The 12,974-nt window shown below is 40.0% G+C and overlaps 1 protein-coding gene across 1 annotated transcript in view; it reads right to left on the bottom strand.

Moving 5' to 3' along the window:
• The window catches only part of LOC126249053 (G-box-binding factor-like), a 231,931-nt gene that overhangs the window by 62,781 nt on the left and 156,176 nt on the right, over positions 1-12,974 (bottom strand). Inside the window, exon 2 of the mRNA XM_049950690.1 lies at positions 7,928-8,029. Coding sequence (XP_049806647.1) covers positions 7,928-8,029 — 102 coding nt within the window. The remainder of the gene's footprint in view (positions 1-7,927; positions 8,030-12,974) is intronic.

Genomic DNA, 12,974 nt, shown 5'->3' with positions numbered 1-12,974 from the left:
TATCTCAGTGCCTTAAGTCAGAACCGCTTGTAATCACTGACTGTAAACTTTCATTTTTAGTGACATCTAAAGATTAGTTTTGGGAACTCTCTTTAGCTTATTGAAAGCCATTCATCAAGTTGCCTTATGCAACACCCCTAAATTAAACTACTACTCACCCAGTTCTATGGCTTCATTGTTAAATTTATAATTTTCTTTCGATATGTAAATAATAAATCACATCAATCATATACATGATTTTCAGGTTAATTTTAAAACTTGCTCCATGAAAAGTTCTTGTACATTGCTGAAATCTATTGTACTGCAGACTACAGTATAAAGTCATTTGTAAAATGAAGATGATAGGGATATGTCCTATTAAAATGTTTGCTTCCTCAGCGTTTTAATTTATAGGATCACAAGCTTCTTCTAGAACTGATGAAAAAATCTTGTACTATGAAATCTTTTTGCTTGCTTCTTTATCAGTTTTCATTTTCTCAATATCTTTGTGAAGCTTAATGGAAACTTCAGTATTGATGTACACAATCTTCAATATTCTAATATTGGTGGAATGAACATTTTGTTTTTCAGAGACTGTTGGTACAAATTTTGTGACACTGAAACAAACTCTTTACAATATCGACGATTCTTAGGAAAAGAATTAATAGAACTCATTGGTCCTTCCCATGATTTCATTCACAATTTGCAAATGTTCCATCTAATTCTAAAATCAAATTTCTTCTTTTGACAGATGAAAATTCAACTCATTCCTATGCAATTCATCAATATTTTAATGACTATTTTATAGATATATGAAGATGATAGCTCCTTAGCTTATTATGTCTTCTCAGTCCCATTACTGTGAAATACAATAAGTGCAGCATTGCTCATGTTTTGGGGAGTTTCCTGTACTGCAGGTCTTTTGTAAACATTTTCCAAGTTCAATTTGTGTCAGTTTTCCTTGGACTTTAACAGTTTCTGTTTAAATACCTTCATTTACCAGGCTTTTTCACTTCATTTGTTATTAACTGTAGGCTATTACAATTTTCATTTCTATCTGTGCCTCTGACCAACTTTTTAAACTTAGTAAACAAATGAAGAAATCTTGGGAGGCATGTATAATTTTATTTTTGTTGTTAGTTACAATGCTGCCAGATAAAAGTTTCTGTCTTTTCTTCTTCATAGTCTTACTGCTTTCAATTGATTTCTCTTAATAAATCTGCTTTATATATTTTCTGTCTTGTCAACGACATTTCTTATTAGTATTGTTTAATTTATCATATTATGCAGAAAATCCAATATTAAATAAAAGTGTAGACCTATACACTGCATATGTAATTGGATTCTCAATTCAAATTTTAGTAGCAATGGTTAGTAATTGTAAAACGAGTTTTTGATCTTAAGTGAAATGCTTGTCATAAAATAAAAATACACTCTTGGATTTGAGGTAAGTACTTATTTCTTCTATAGAACTTCTTTGCAATAAACTGACATGAAATTCTGAATGTGTGTTAGCTAAAATAGATTCTGTTGTAAGTTTCCCAACATCAAATTTTTGTATGATGAAGTTATTAACATTAAAATATTGAAAATTGAAAACAAATGGTATATTAACTAATAATACAATACTTTACACTCATAAGTCATAGTATAAAAGAAGTGAATAAAATGGTGCTCAAACTACAAGTCAACAATACATTTGGAAATTTTGTAAAATTTATTTCTAGTGATCTAAAATCTATTTTGGTATTCTAAATATATACAGCATGTACAATAGCTTTAATTAAAAGTTAAAGAAGTGAATCTGAAAAACTTAATTTGGAAGTACCAGTAACTGTGTTACATTAAATACTATGTAGAAAAACTAAAAGAATAATAATGGATAGAAACTAACTGGAAATTACTTTGGAGAGGATTTGACTCGACAGTAACAAGTAATAAACACCAGTTCAAACCCAGACCACAGATCTAACTTGAGCATCTGATTATATCTTAGGGTATCTATAGAGTAGTGACTATAAATAGCACTAGTTTTATAGAATTTAAGTTAACAAATATATGTTTATGATTATATGACATGAATTTTTTTCCCCTGTTACAATGAGGTCATTGGAAACAGAAACCTAAATGTTGATGAAGACATTATGAAGAGGCATTATTCTTTCAGCATTTTCTGTTGTCAATATCATAATATTTAATGTAAAATTAATATGTTTGCTCATTTATCCCTATCAAACAATAACATAAAAGCCTCTATCTGCTCCCAGTTACGATTCTTTATATTTTTAGTTTCTGAGTTAGTCATGACAGTTTCTCTCATCCTCTGTTGATCTCTTGTGATGTATTACAGTTTCCTCTGTCTCAACCTCTCCCACCCCTTCATTCATGACCACTGCTGTCAGTACCCCCAGTTTAAACATACCTGCCTGTAATTTAATTTTTGTTCTGCTTTTCATCATGTAGTGTTAACTGTTTTTTCTGTTGTAGCTACTACTATTTCCATCATGTGTATCAATTATTTCGAAGTGTTGGGTTCCATGTTAGATGTAAGGACTTCTAAAATGTGAGTGATAATCACTGTAATGTAAAATGTGTAACAAGCCTGATACCACTAATCTTGCCAGAGCAAACAAATAAACGAAATACAAAGTATTATATTTATACTCTAACTATCTCATTCACACAGATAAGTGTATGTAGGGATCTCTAATCTCTCTAATATGACCAGAGTTGTCTTGGAATGTTATAACAGCTAGTCTTTTTATATCTTTTTAGATTTCCAAATTTCTTAAGTTACATAATACTAATGCTCACTGCACTGAGGTTTTCCCATTTTACTATGCTTTTCAAAAAATATAATGCTTCATGACAGGTATAAAAAGGTAAAGACTTTTGTAAGTGTATGTATTACATATTAACACTGAAAAACAGATAAAAATACAATAAAAATTATCAGAAGTAACGACTTGTCTAAGATTCAAAAATTGCCATAAAGAGGCCTAATGGAACTATAGAAGTCTAGCATAAGAATGTGTTTATTTGGAGTGTAGTGCATTGTTTAAAAAAATGTGGTACAATCAATAGACATGTGGCTTTTAGAAATATGATGATTAGTTTGAAATAATGGAGACTAGATGCATTCAGTAAGGTGTGGCTTAGGATTGATTTACAGGGAAAGATATAAACAGAACAAACATGTTAAGGGGAAGATCTCACTTGCAGAAAGTTAAAACAACTGTAACTGAAGATATTTATTTGGAACAAGCTATACCTCCGAAAATGTTTTAGTTGTGGAGGCTTTCAGGAGTTACAGCAGTAAAATGTATTACAAACCATACTGAAGACTGTTAACAGAAGTATTGCTAGTGCAAACTTACAGTCACTGTTTAGCCTGTTGTGCATGATATTATCTCTGTTCCTCCCATTGCTATGAATCTCATAGAGAAATGGACTGACTGGTCGTTCAAATTTGAAATGTTTTTTAAAAAAGTACTTTTAATGCTGAAAGTGAAGTGGAACAAATACCTTTAAAGTAGATCATAATATTATTTATTGTTTCTCCCACAAACAGATTTTCCAGTTTAGTTCTTTATCAAGTTATTGGCCATATTCCTTCCCAATTTTACGTCCATATGTAAGAACCAATACAACAGTTCTGTTTGTTGCTTCATGTTTCACAAGAATGCTTAGTGGTGAAGATATTGGACTACTTGTTAAGAGAAGCAGGGTTCAAATCCAATACAAATTATTTATGTTTTCTTGCTCATTGCCCTATTTCTATTAATTCTAATGTCAGATAAAGGTATCACTGTCCTTGACACCAAAATTAACTTGATCGCCCCATTGCTTTACATAGTGGTTATATACTCCTCTCTTCTGTCCTTTCAATTGGCTTACACAGCCATTTATAGAGAACCCATGGATTAACCCTCCTACTACCACGATTTTTTTGTTTCACTGAGTAGCACTAGGATCATATAGCTCGATGTTATTTACACAGGAAGGAACTAACATAAAACATAGATTACAGTTGTTTGATGTAATAGTCAGAGTTCTATTTTAGTAAATGCTACAATCAAGAAACAAAAATTTAGACTAGGGTCATAATGACCCCAGTATTACTCAGCACAAAAAACACGAATAAATTTTAATGTGTTGTAAATATAAAATTGACAAAATATCATTTTATACAACTGACTCAGAGGGATTAAGTCATATTTAGATAATAATAGCTTTGAAAACAAGGGAGATGTAATTTTCGAATGTCTGTAGGGGTCACAATGACCCCAGTGGTACAAGGAAAGCTACAACAACGTCTGAGACAAGAAACACTAACAACACATACAAAAATAGACGGTAAAAAGGCTTTTAATTCTAGCAGATGTTTCGGATAGCACCTGTTCAACGTAAAATTCATCATTTTGTCTTCGTAAATGTCACATTCAAGAAATAAATAAACAAAATTCGGGTCATATTGAGCCCACTGATACTCTGTGCTAAAACCATGAATAATTTTTAATGTGTTGTAAATATAGAAATGAAAGGGAGAAAGAAATATACTCTGAAAATAATGGTTTTGAAAACCAGGAGGATATATAATTTCATTGTTGTTATAGGGTCACATTGGCTCCAGTGGTACTAGAGCAGTTGACGTGCACCTGCAATCATGGTGCAGTTTGACATTTTTCACTAATACAAATCATTGCCAGGCTTGAAAGATGGAAATGGGTCTGGCCGCTATATGTCCCAATATTTCATCTGTTCCCAATAATATCGCTCTCTAACTGACATTACACCATTTATAATTTTCATTTACTATGTAGAAACCGACAGTTAATGAGCACAAATTTAATTTCCTTTTGGAATTCCCCTTTTGATGGAGAAAAGAGAGTATCATGTGATTTAGAGAACTTAATTTGCATTTGTAGTAAGCTACCCAACGTTTTCTGTAATTCATGTCCACAATTTTATTTTGTCCTCTTCTCTTAGCTTACTTTATTTTGAACAATGGTTGCCATTCTCTGCTTATTTTCAAAATTACTTTATTCATTGAGCTACTCTGCCTACATGTCCGTAAAAGGCATCACTGTCCTTTCGCTCTAGAACATGTATCTTGCATAACTGTCGAGGCCTTCGGTTCAGAGGAACTTTATCCTAGTTCCAAACGATTTCGGGACATTACTTCTTGCCGTTTCATGTTTTCTCTGTCGATGCCGATTACTGCTCACATACTTCACGTATTATGTACCTTTTTCTAAGTTTTCTAAAATACGGTTCATTCATCTTCAGCCTCATTTCCTTCACTATCTGCTTAATATGTTGCTTATCTTCCACATTCTATCTATTTTCCAGATATCTCCAAGCTGTGGTTCTCCATGAGACATAAGAAAAATCTTTATTTCATTGCAGTGAAAATGAAGACTATAATCGTCACAGCGAAAGCAATACATGATCTTACATTAGTCTATTCCTCGCACAGACGCTGCTTGTAACCCGATTTTGTCGTATGATTCAGATCGTTATACACATGTGATGTCTCGTGATAAATGTTCATACTTGCGGTGGCAAAGACAGTAGTGCTCTGCAAGTAGAGTAATGCTTACTGTTGAGCTTGATAACGAGGAGAACGCGGGAAGTGCCATAACCCGATTCCAATAAATTTCGCTCAGTGGAAGGGGAGCAAAAATAAGCGAACACTTGTCTCGGTTTATCCCTAGATACTCGACCGTCTCTGAGGAAACGACCGTCAAAATTGTTGACGTAATTTAGACGACTTTTTGCTCGTGATCAGCTCATCTCAATTGGTGGCATAGTGGCTAGCGTCGCGGCTTCTCACTTTTGTGTCCCATGTTCGAAGCACAATCATTGTTTTTATCTGTTTTCTTTTTTCATTTCTCTACTCATGTCCGTAGAAGATCACAGAATGAATGTTTCTTATCATCTTATCAACTTAGGGAATACAAAGGCGTCATACAATGAAGAACCAAAGAAACTGGTACGCCTCCCTAATATCGTGTAGCGCCCCCGCGAACACGCAAAAGCGCCGCAACACGACGTGGCATGCACTCGACTCATGCCCGAAGTAGTGCTGGAGGGAACTGACACCACAAATTTTGCAGGGCTGTCCATAAATCCGTAACAGTACGAAGGGGTGGAGATATCTTTTGAACAGCACGTTGCAAGGCATCCCAGATATGCTCAATAGTGTTCATGTCTTGGGAGTTTGGTGGCCAGTGGAAGTGTTTATACTAAGAAGTGTGTTCCTGGAGCCACTCTGTAGCAATTCTGGATTTGGGGGGTGTCACACTGTCCTGCCTGAATTGCCCAAGTCCGTGAGAATGCACAATGGACATGAATGGATGCAGATGATCACACTGGATGCTTAGGTACGCATCACCTATCAGAGTCTTATCTAGACGTATCAGGGGTCCCATATCACTCCAACTGCACAGACCGACACCATTACAGAGCCTCCACCAGCTTGAACAGTCCCCTGCTGACATGCAGGGTCTATGGATTCATGAGGCTGTCTCCATACCCGTACACGTCTATCTGCTCGATACAATTTGAAACGAGATTCGTCCGACCAGGCAACATGTCTCCAGTCATCAACAGTCCAATGTCGGTGTCGACGGGCCCAGGCGAGGCGTAAAGCTTTGTGTCTTGCAGTCATCAAGGGTACACGAGTCAGCCTTCGGCTCCGAAAGCCCATATCGATGATATTTAATGATTCGCTTGTTGATGACCCAGCATTAAAATCTGCAACGATTTGCGGGAGGGCTGCACTTCTGTCACGTTGAACGATTCTCTTCAGTCGTTCTTACATGATCTTTTCCGGCCACAGCGATGTCGGAGATTTGATGTTTTACAGGATTCCTGATATTCACGGTAACTCGTGAAATGGTCGTACAGGAAAATCCCCACTTCATCGCTACCTCGGAGATGCTATGTCCCATCGCTCGAGCGCCGACTATAACACCACGTTAAACTCAAGTAAGTCTTGATAACCTGCCATTGTAGCAGCAGTAACCGATCTAACAACTGCGCCAGACACGTGTCTCAGATAGGCGTTGTCGACCGCAGCGCCGTATTCTGCCTGTTTACATATCTCTGTACAACTAGTAAAGGAATAAGGACAACGTTATTTCAGTATACACTGGAAAACATTCGTGTAGTTATCTTCTAAGAACGTGGGTGGGTAAATGAAAAACAAAAATAACAATAGCAATCGGTTTTCGAACACGGATTAGAAAAGATGTGATGCTGTGGCGCTAACCACTGTGCCACCGTTTCGGTTGAATTATTTAGTCGCCAAAGGGCACAAAGATTTCGAATACTTTGACCGTCGTTTTCTCAAAAACGATCGAATATTTGCAGATAAGCTGAGATGTGTTCGCTTATTTTGATCCCTCTTCCACTCAGTGAGTTTCTGGAAAATCAGGTTATGGCACTTGTGTTCTCCTCGTAAGGAACAACTTTAGCTTTCAAACTATGTTCCACGAAGCTCAAACCTAGTCTTCGCGAATTAAACCCCTAATTTTCATTGAAGTCAAATTAGGCGGACTTCTGTCCGTGAGCAGCGAGTTCAGGACATCCCAATTAGTTTCTCTACCATTTCGCTGAATCACTTCCGCAGATCACGAAGTGGTTTACTTAGCAAGGCCCATCTCACCTGTCGAACCTCACTACCTAACATAACCACTGTCACGTATCAAACCACGTTAATATACGTGTACTCGACATTGGTGCATGCGAACGTGCACCGGTTTAGAAGTGGCCCTGGGCTGTTAAGAGGTACGAGGCACGAAGTGTTCTGAGTCTACGGTTTATTGACTGCTGTTTGTTAGAGCTAAGAAACTAACTGCATGTAAGCAAAGTGTAACGTGCAGGAGGAGAGTGGTGCTGTGGGTGCGTGTGTGGGTGTAGGTGTAAGTGCGTGCAGACTCACGCAGGCTGCCCCTGAGTTTGCGCTGGTGGCGCTCGCTGTACTCGTCGTGCGCCGTCATCCGCGCCGAGTCATGCCCGTGCAGCGCCAGCGTCGGGAACACGGCTGCAACAGCAGCGCCGTCAGTGCACAGCGGCTACAGCAAGAAACACAGGCAAGCGGCTGCCGCCAGCACTCCGCAAAGCTCTGCTGACAAGTGAGTGTGCAAAGGAAAAGCTCAAGCTCTGGCCGAATGCGTCCGCGCGGGTGAGAGTGCACTAGTGTAGAGTACGTGGTGCGGCCCACGTCTTTAAAACAACAAAACGAACAAGAAAGAAAGAAATCGTGGAGTGCGACAGCCGGTCCTGTAGTCCCTCTCGTATTCCAGCAGCCTCCGGTCTGACGCCACCACGCAGCGCTTTAAATACAGAGCTACATTTAGACGAAATCTCTGTATTTCATGTAGTCAGTTGACGCAGCTATAAACCTGTGTAACGAGTAAGTAAAAATACTGCGAAGTACAGATAAGCTCACTGGACAAAATAACAGTTACCCCCTAAAACATCACACTGGTCGATATGTTGCGCTGTATATGGTGTAGAAATGTTTCCATACGGTCATGTTACCCTCCACCACTGACTTGAGTCATGGCAGTAAAACCTTTGGTATGTGACACTCGGCTGTGTGAAATTATCGCAGTACGAAGGGTCGACTTCAACAGACGACCCAGTGGCAGAAAGGAGCTATCATGTTGCGACTTGCACGTGATCACCCCGTAAATAAACCTGCCAATTTGTGCCGTATCAGCTCGGGTAGTCCAACGTGTCTACAAAAGCTGGCGTTACTCTCGCAGCAATGTCACGCAGCACCGTCTACGGCTACATCTACATCAATGATCTGCAAGCCACCCGACAGTATGTGGTGGGGCGTACTTCTGATACCACTAACTGATCCCTTGTTCTCTGTAAATGGCGTGTGGTAAGAATGATTGTCGCGAAGAGTGTGTATTAGTTCTAATTCCTCGAATTTTCTGATCCTGGTCATTCTGCGAAATTTATGTAGGAGGAAGTATTAAACTGTCTGACTCTTCCCAGAAAGTACTCTCTAAATTATAACAGTAAACCTCTCCGTGTTGCCCTATGCCTCTCTTGTAAAGTTTGCCACTGGAGTTTGTTGAGCATCTCTGTTGCACTCTCGGGCCAATTAAATGATCGCTTGGCGGATCGCGTCGCTCCTCATTGCATCTTCTCTCTCTCTCTCTCTCTCTCTCTCTCTCTCTCTCTCTCTCTCTCTCACTGTCCCTCCCTCCTATCAGTCCCATCTGGAAACAGTCCCAGAGCAATACTCACGAATCAGTCAAACAAGCGCCTTGTAAGTCACTTCTTTCGTGGATGACTTACATTTTCTTAAGATATTTCCTCGATGGGGAATATACCTGGCATTTTCTTTCAATACTATTTGTTCTATATGGTCAGTCCACTTAAGGTCACTCTGGATAGTTCCTCCTAAATACTTTACGGTGGTTACTGTTTCCAGCAATTTGTTATCACTAGTGCATTTGTACAGTAGTGCATTTCTTTTGCCATATATACGCAACATTTATATTCAGGATCAGCTGCCACAGCCCGTGGCATTCATCAGTCCTCAGCAGGTCATTTTTCAAGTTGATACTATCTTCTGGTGTTGTTACTCCATTACACACAATCGTGACATTTGCGAATAATATTAAAGAGTTTCCGACGATTTCTACTAGATCATTTATATACATTGTAAGCAGTATCGGTCCTATCACACTTACTTATGGTTCTGCCGAAATTACCTTTATATCAATCGATTTTGTTCCGCTCAGAGCGACTGCAAGGAAGTCTTGAATCCAATCGCGTATCTGGTCCAATACTCGGAAAGCTCGTATCCATCGCAGTTAGTTTCCGAGCGAGCATTTGAACAGCGTGCTGTGGACATTTCTACTCGGTTCGTCTCAGAAGGCCACTAATCAAATCGGCACGCAAGCTGCAGAGCTTCAGTTGGCCAAATAACGCTGAAACTGCATAGCGGTTGACCAAAGTCGTGCACTGTGACCCCATGTGACTTCACGAGTCGCTATTTTGCCTCTTTTCAAATAATATAATGCGTCGTGTGCACCGACGACCGAACGAAGCGTTGAACACGCATTATGTGGAGGGAGGAGTTCAGACCTCAGATGGTTCTGGAATGTTTTGGGGTGCGTTTTTCGGGCCATGACTTGGGCCCATTCATTCACACTAGAGTGATTACGAACCAGGATGTTTATTTCAAAAGTGTCGGTGACTTCCAAATCTTGCATTACGACACGAGCTGAGTTCACTGGGCTGTACCCATTCGTTCCATGTTCGACGAACACTCAAGTAGCCAATAGGCACCTCGACTGAGCCGCTATATCACCCGATCTGTCCCACAGCAGAAGTCTCTCCGACTATTTGAAACAGCAAGAGGAGCTTATCAGTCATCATTCCCTCAGTTTGGTGATTCTATGAGATTTAACGATCAATTAGTCGGTTCAGCTGAATATGGGTTACAGTAAGAAACTTTTGCAATATCTTCGTCGAAATGAGGCCATTAACAGTGCCAGTGCCGGTGTTACACGGTACTAGCGTACTGTATCTTTGGTGTTAATGTTTCTTTCCTCCAGTCTGGTGATGTAGCTTAAAGTCAGCATTAAGCCCAAAAAGCTCCCATAAATAGAGAAGATAGTAGTTGTGAATTAAACACTGGCTATCTGTGGGAATCACAGTGATGAAGAACAGCAATACTTCTCAATGTACCCGACCAAGAACGAAACTTAGACCGCAGTATTCAGTAGGTCCTGATTTTTAAATTAGCGTTCTATGATCGAAATTTATTTCGTAATTTCAATTAAGTACTTGAAGGGAAAGCTGGGATGGTTCCTCAAACCAGGCCACGACCGATTTCCAATCCCAGCTTTTGTCCAGTGAGCGGTTGCGTTCCAACTAACCTTGAGGTCGACATGGAACTTACCTTTAAGCTACCTTCCTTTCTTACCGCCCATTAAACATGGAAGGACGCTTCGACTTACATCAAATCTCCACCATTTACGAGGGGCAGTCAAATGAAAACCGAACACCCGCCACAATGGGACCATTCAAAGATAATCACCACCTGCGTTAAGACATTTATCGCAATGAAACGAGGCGATCAGTTCCTGATTCGTAGAACTCGGTCGGCCGCTGACGGATTCACAACCACACCCACTCTTGTACTTCCTCGTCCGACCGAAACTGACGTCCAGTCATGTCTTTCTTTAGGGCGCCAAAGATGTGAAAATCGCCCTGTGAAAGATCCGGGCTGTACGCAGGATGCTGCAGTGTTTAACACAGCCTTCGTCCGATCAGCATTGTGGGGGCGTGCGTTTTCGTGCAGCGGAATGATTCTGTCCGATAGCATCCCTGGGCGTTTGACATAATGGCGCGTACAGTTTCTGCTAAGTGTCTTCATAGCTCTACGCTAGACTGTGGTTCCACGCTCGAGGAACTCGACGAGCAGAGGAAGCATACTGTCGCAAGGTAACGTTAGCCAGCAAATTGCCAGTCGGACGAAGGCTACGTGATTTGCGCATCTTTGGAGACCTGATCAAAGACTTGCATGGACATCGGTTTCACTCGGACGAGGAAGTGCAAGAATGGGTGCCGTTGTGGATCTGTCAGCGTCGGACCGTGTTCTATGAAACAGGAATTTACTGTCTCGTCTCCCAGTGGGATAAATGTCTTAAAGTGTATGGTGATTACTTTTGAATGGAACTGTTCCATGGCCCTTTGTGGCTGGAGTCCAGTTTTCTTTGGACTGCCCATTATATCCTTCAGGGGAACAACAGCGGCAGTGAATTGATGGAACGTTAATACGTTGTGTATCATCAGATTTCACAGCGACTGACAGAACCCTTTTACCGTTTTTATTAATTTCGTTACCTGAACGAGAAATGACTATGGAGTCAAATAATATAGCATGTACAGCACATTTTGTATTTTGAGTGTCATGAAGTAGTTAAGCACGTATTAAGGCACCAATGACACGATTTTGCGGTCAGAACCTCCTGTGGATGCAGGCTTGCGCGAGCGGAGGATATCAGATAGGCTAAATTGTCCACGATTATGTTATTACTGTCTACGAGATCTGAAAGAAACACAGTATCGACACTAGGTGTGACAAGCTTATTTTTTTAACATGAGATGATACTTTTCTCATTCACCAGTGATGTCTTCAAGCACCCTACTTACTGCAGGGACAAGACCACTAGGCAAAACAATAGCCGGCCGCGGTGGTCTAGCGGTTCTAGGCGCTCAGTCCGGAGCCGCGCAACTGCTACGGTCGCAGGTTCGAATCCTGCCTCGGGCATGGATGTGTGTGATGTCCTTAGGTTAGTTAGGTTTAAGTAGTTCTAAGTTCTAGGGGACTTATGACCTTAGCAGTTGAGTCCCATAGTGCTCAGAGCCATTTGAACCATTTGAACCAAAACAATAGCTCAGCGGAGTCGCTGGAGGCAAGCAGTGTGCCAATTAACCGGGATGAATAAATAACACGCACCGCAGCGTCCTTCCGCAGAGCCTGAGGTGCCTTTGTTATAAACCGGTTAGAAACGTCGACAAGTTGGAATATTTTACACGAAATGACATCCGTTTTTAGTGCAACAATTTATTATACTACAATCCGTGCGTTGTAGTCTCTCGTATTTCGTATTTTTCAAGTGCTTAAACTTGTTCTACTACAATTTACAGAATTATGTCGTAGCAGACTTTTAAAAATTAACAAAACTTTACGTTCACTCCTAACGATTGTATTTTCCAGTATATTTCGTGTATGAGATGAACCCCCTCCCCCCTCCCCCTCCTCCAAGCTCGTAGATATTTGAAAAAAGTCACTTTTCAGAATCTCCAATAACGCTTTCTGAAATGTTACTTTTGCTTTTTCCCTCTCTTTAACGAACTCCAAGCAGAATTTCATCAATTATGATTACGATATAGCCTATTTTAAAATAATTTACAAAATGGTTCAAATGGCTCTGAGCACTATGGGACTT

This window comes from Schistocerca nitens, chromosome 1 (genome assembly GCF_023898315.1).
Source record: "Schistocerca nitens isolate TAMUIC-IGC-003100 chromosome 1, iqSchNite1.1, whole genome shotgun sequence".
Taxonomy (NCBI): Eukaryota; Metazoa; Arthropoda; class Insecta; order Orthoptera; family Acrididae; genus Schistocerca; species Schistocerca nitens.
This window is presented reverse-complemented; position numbering and strand designations above follow the sequence as displayed.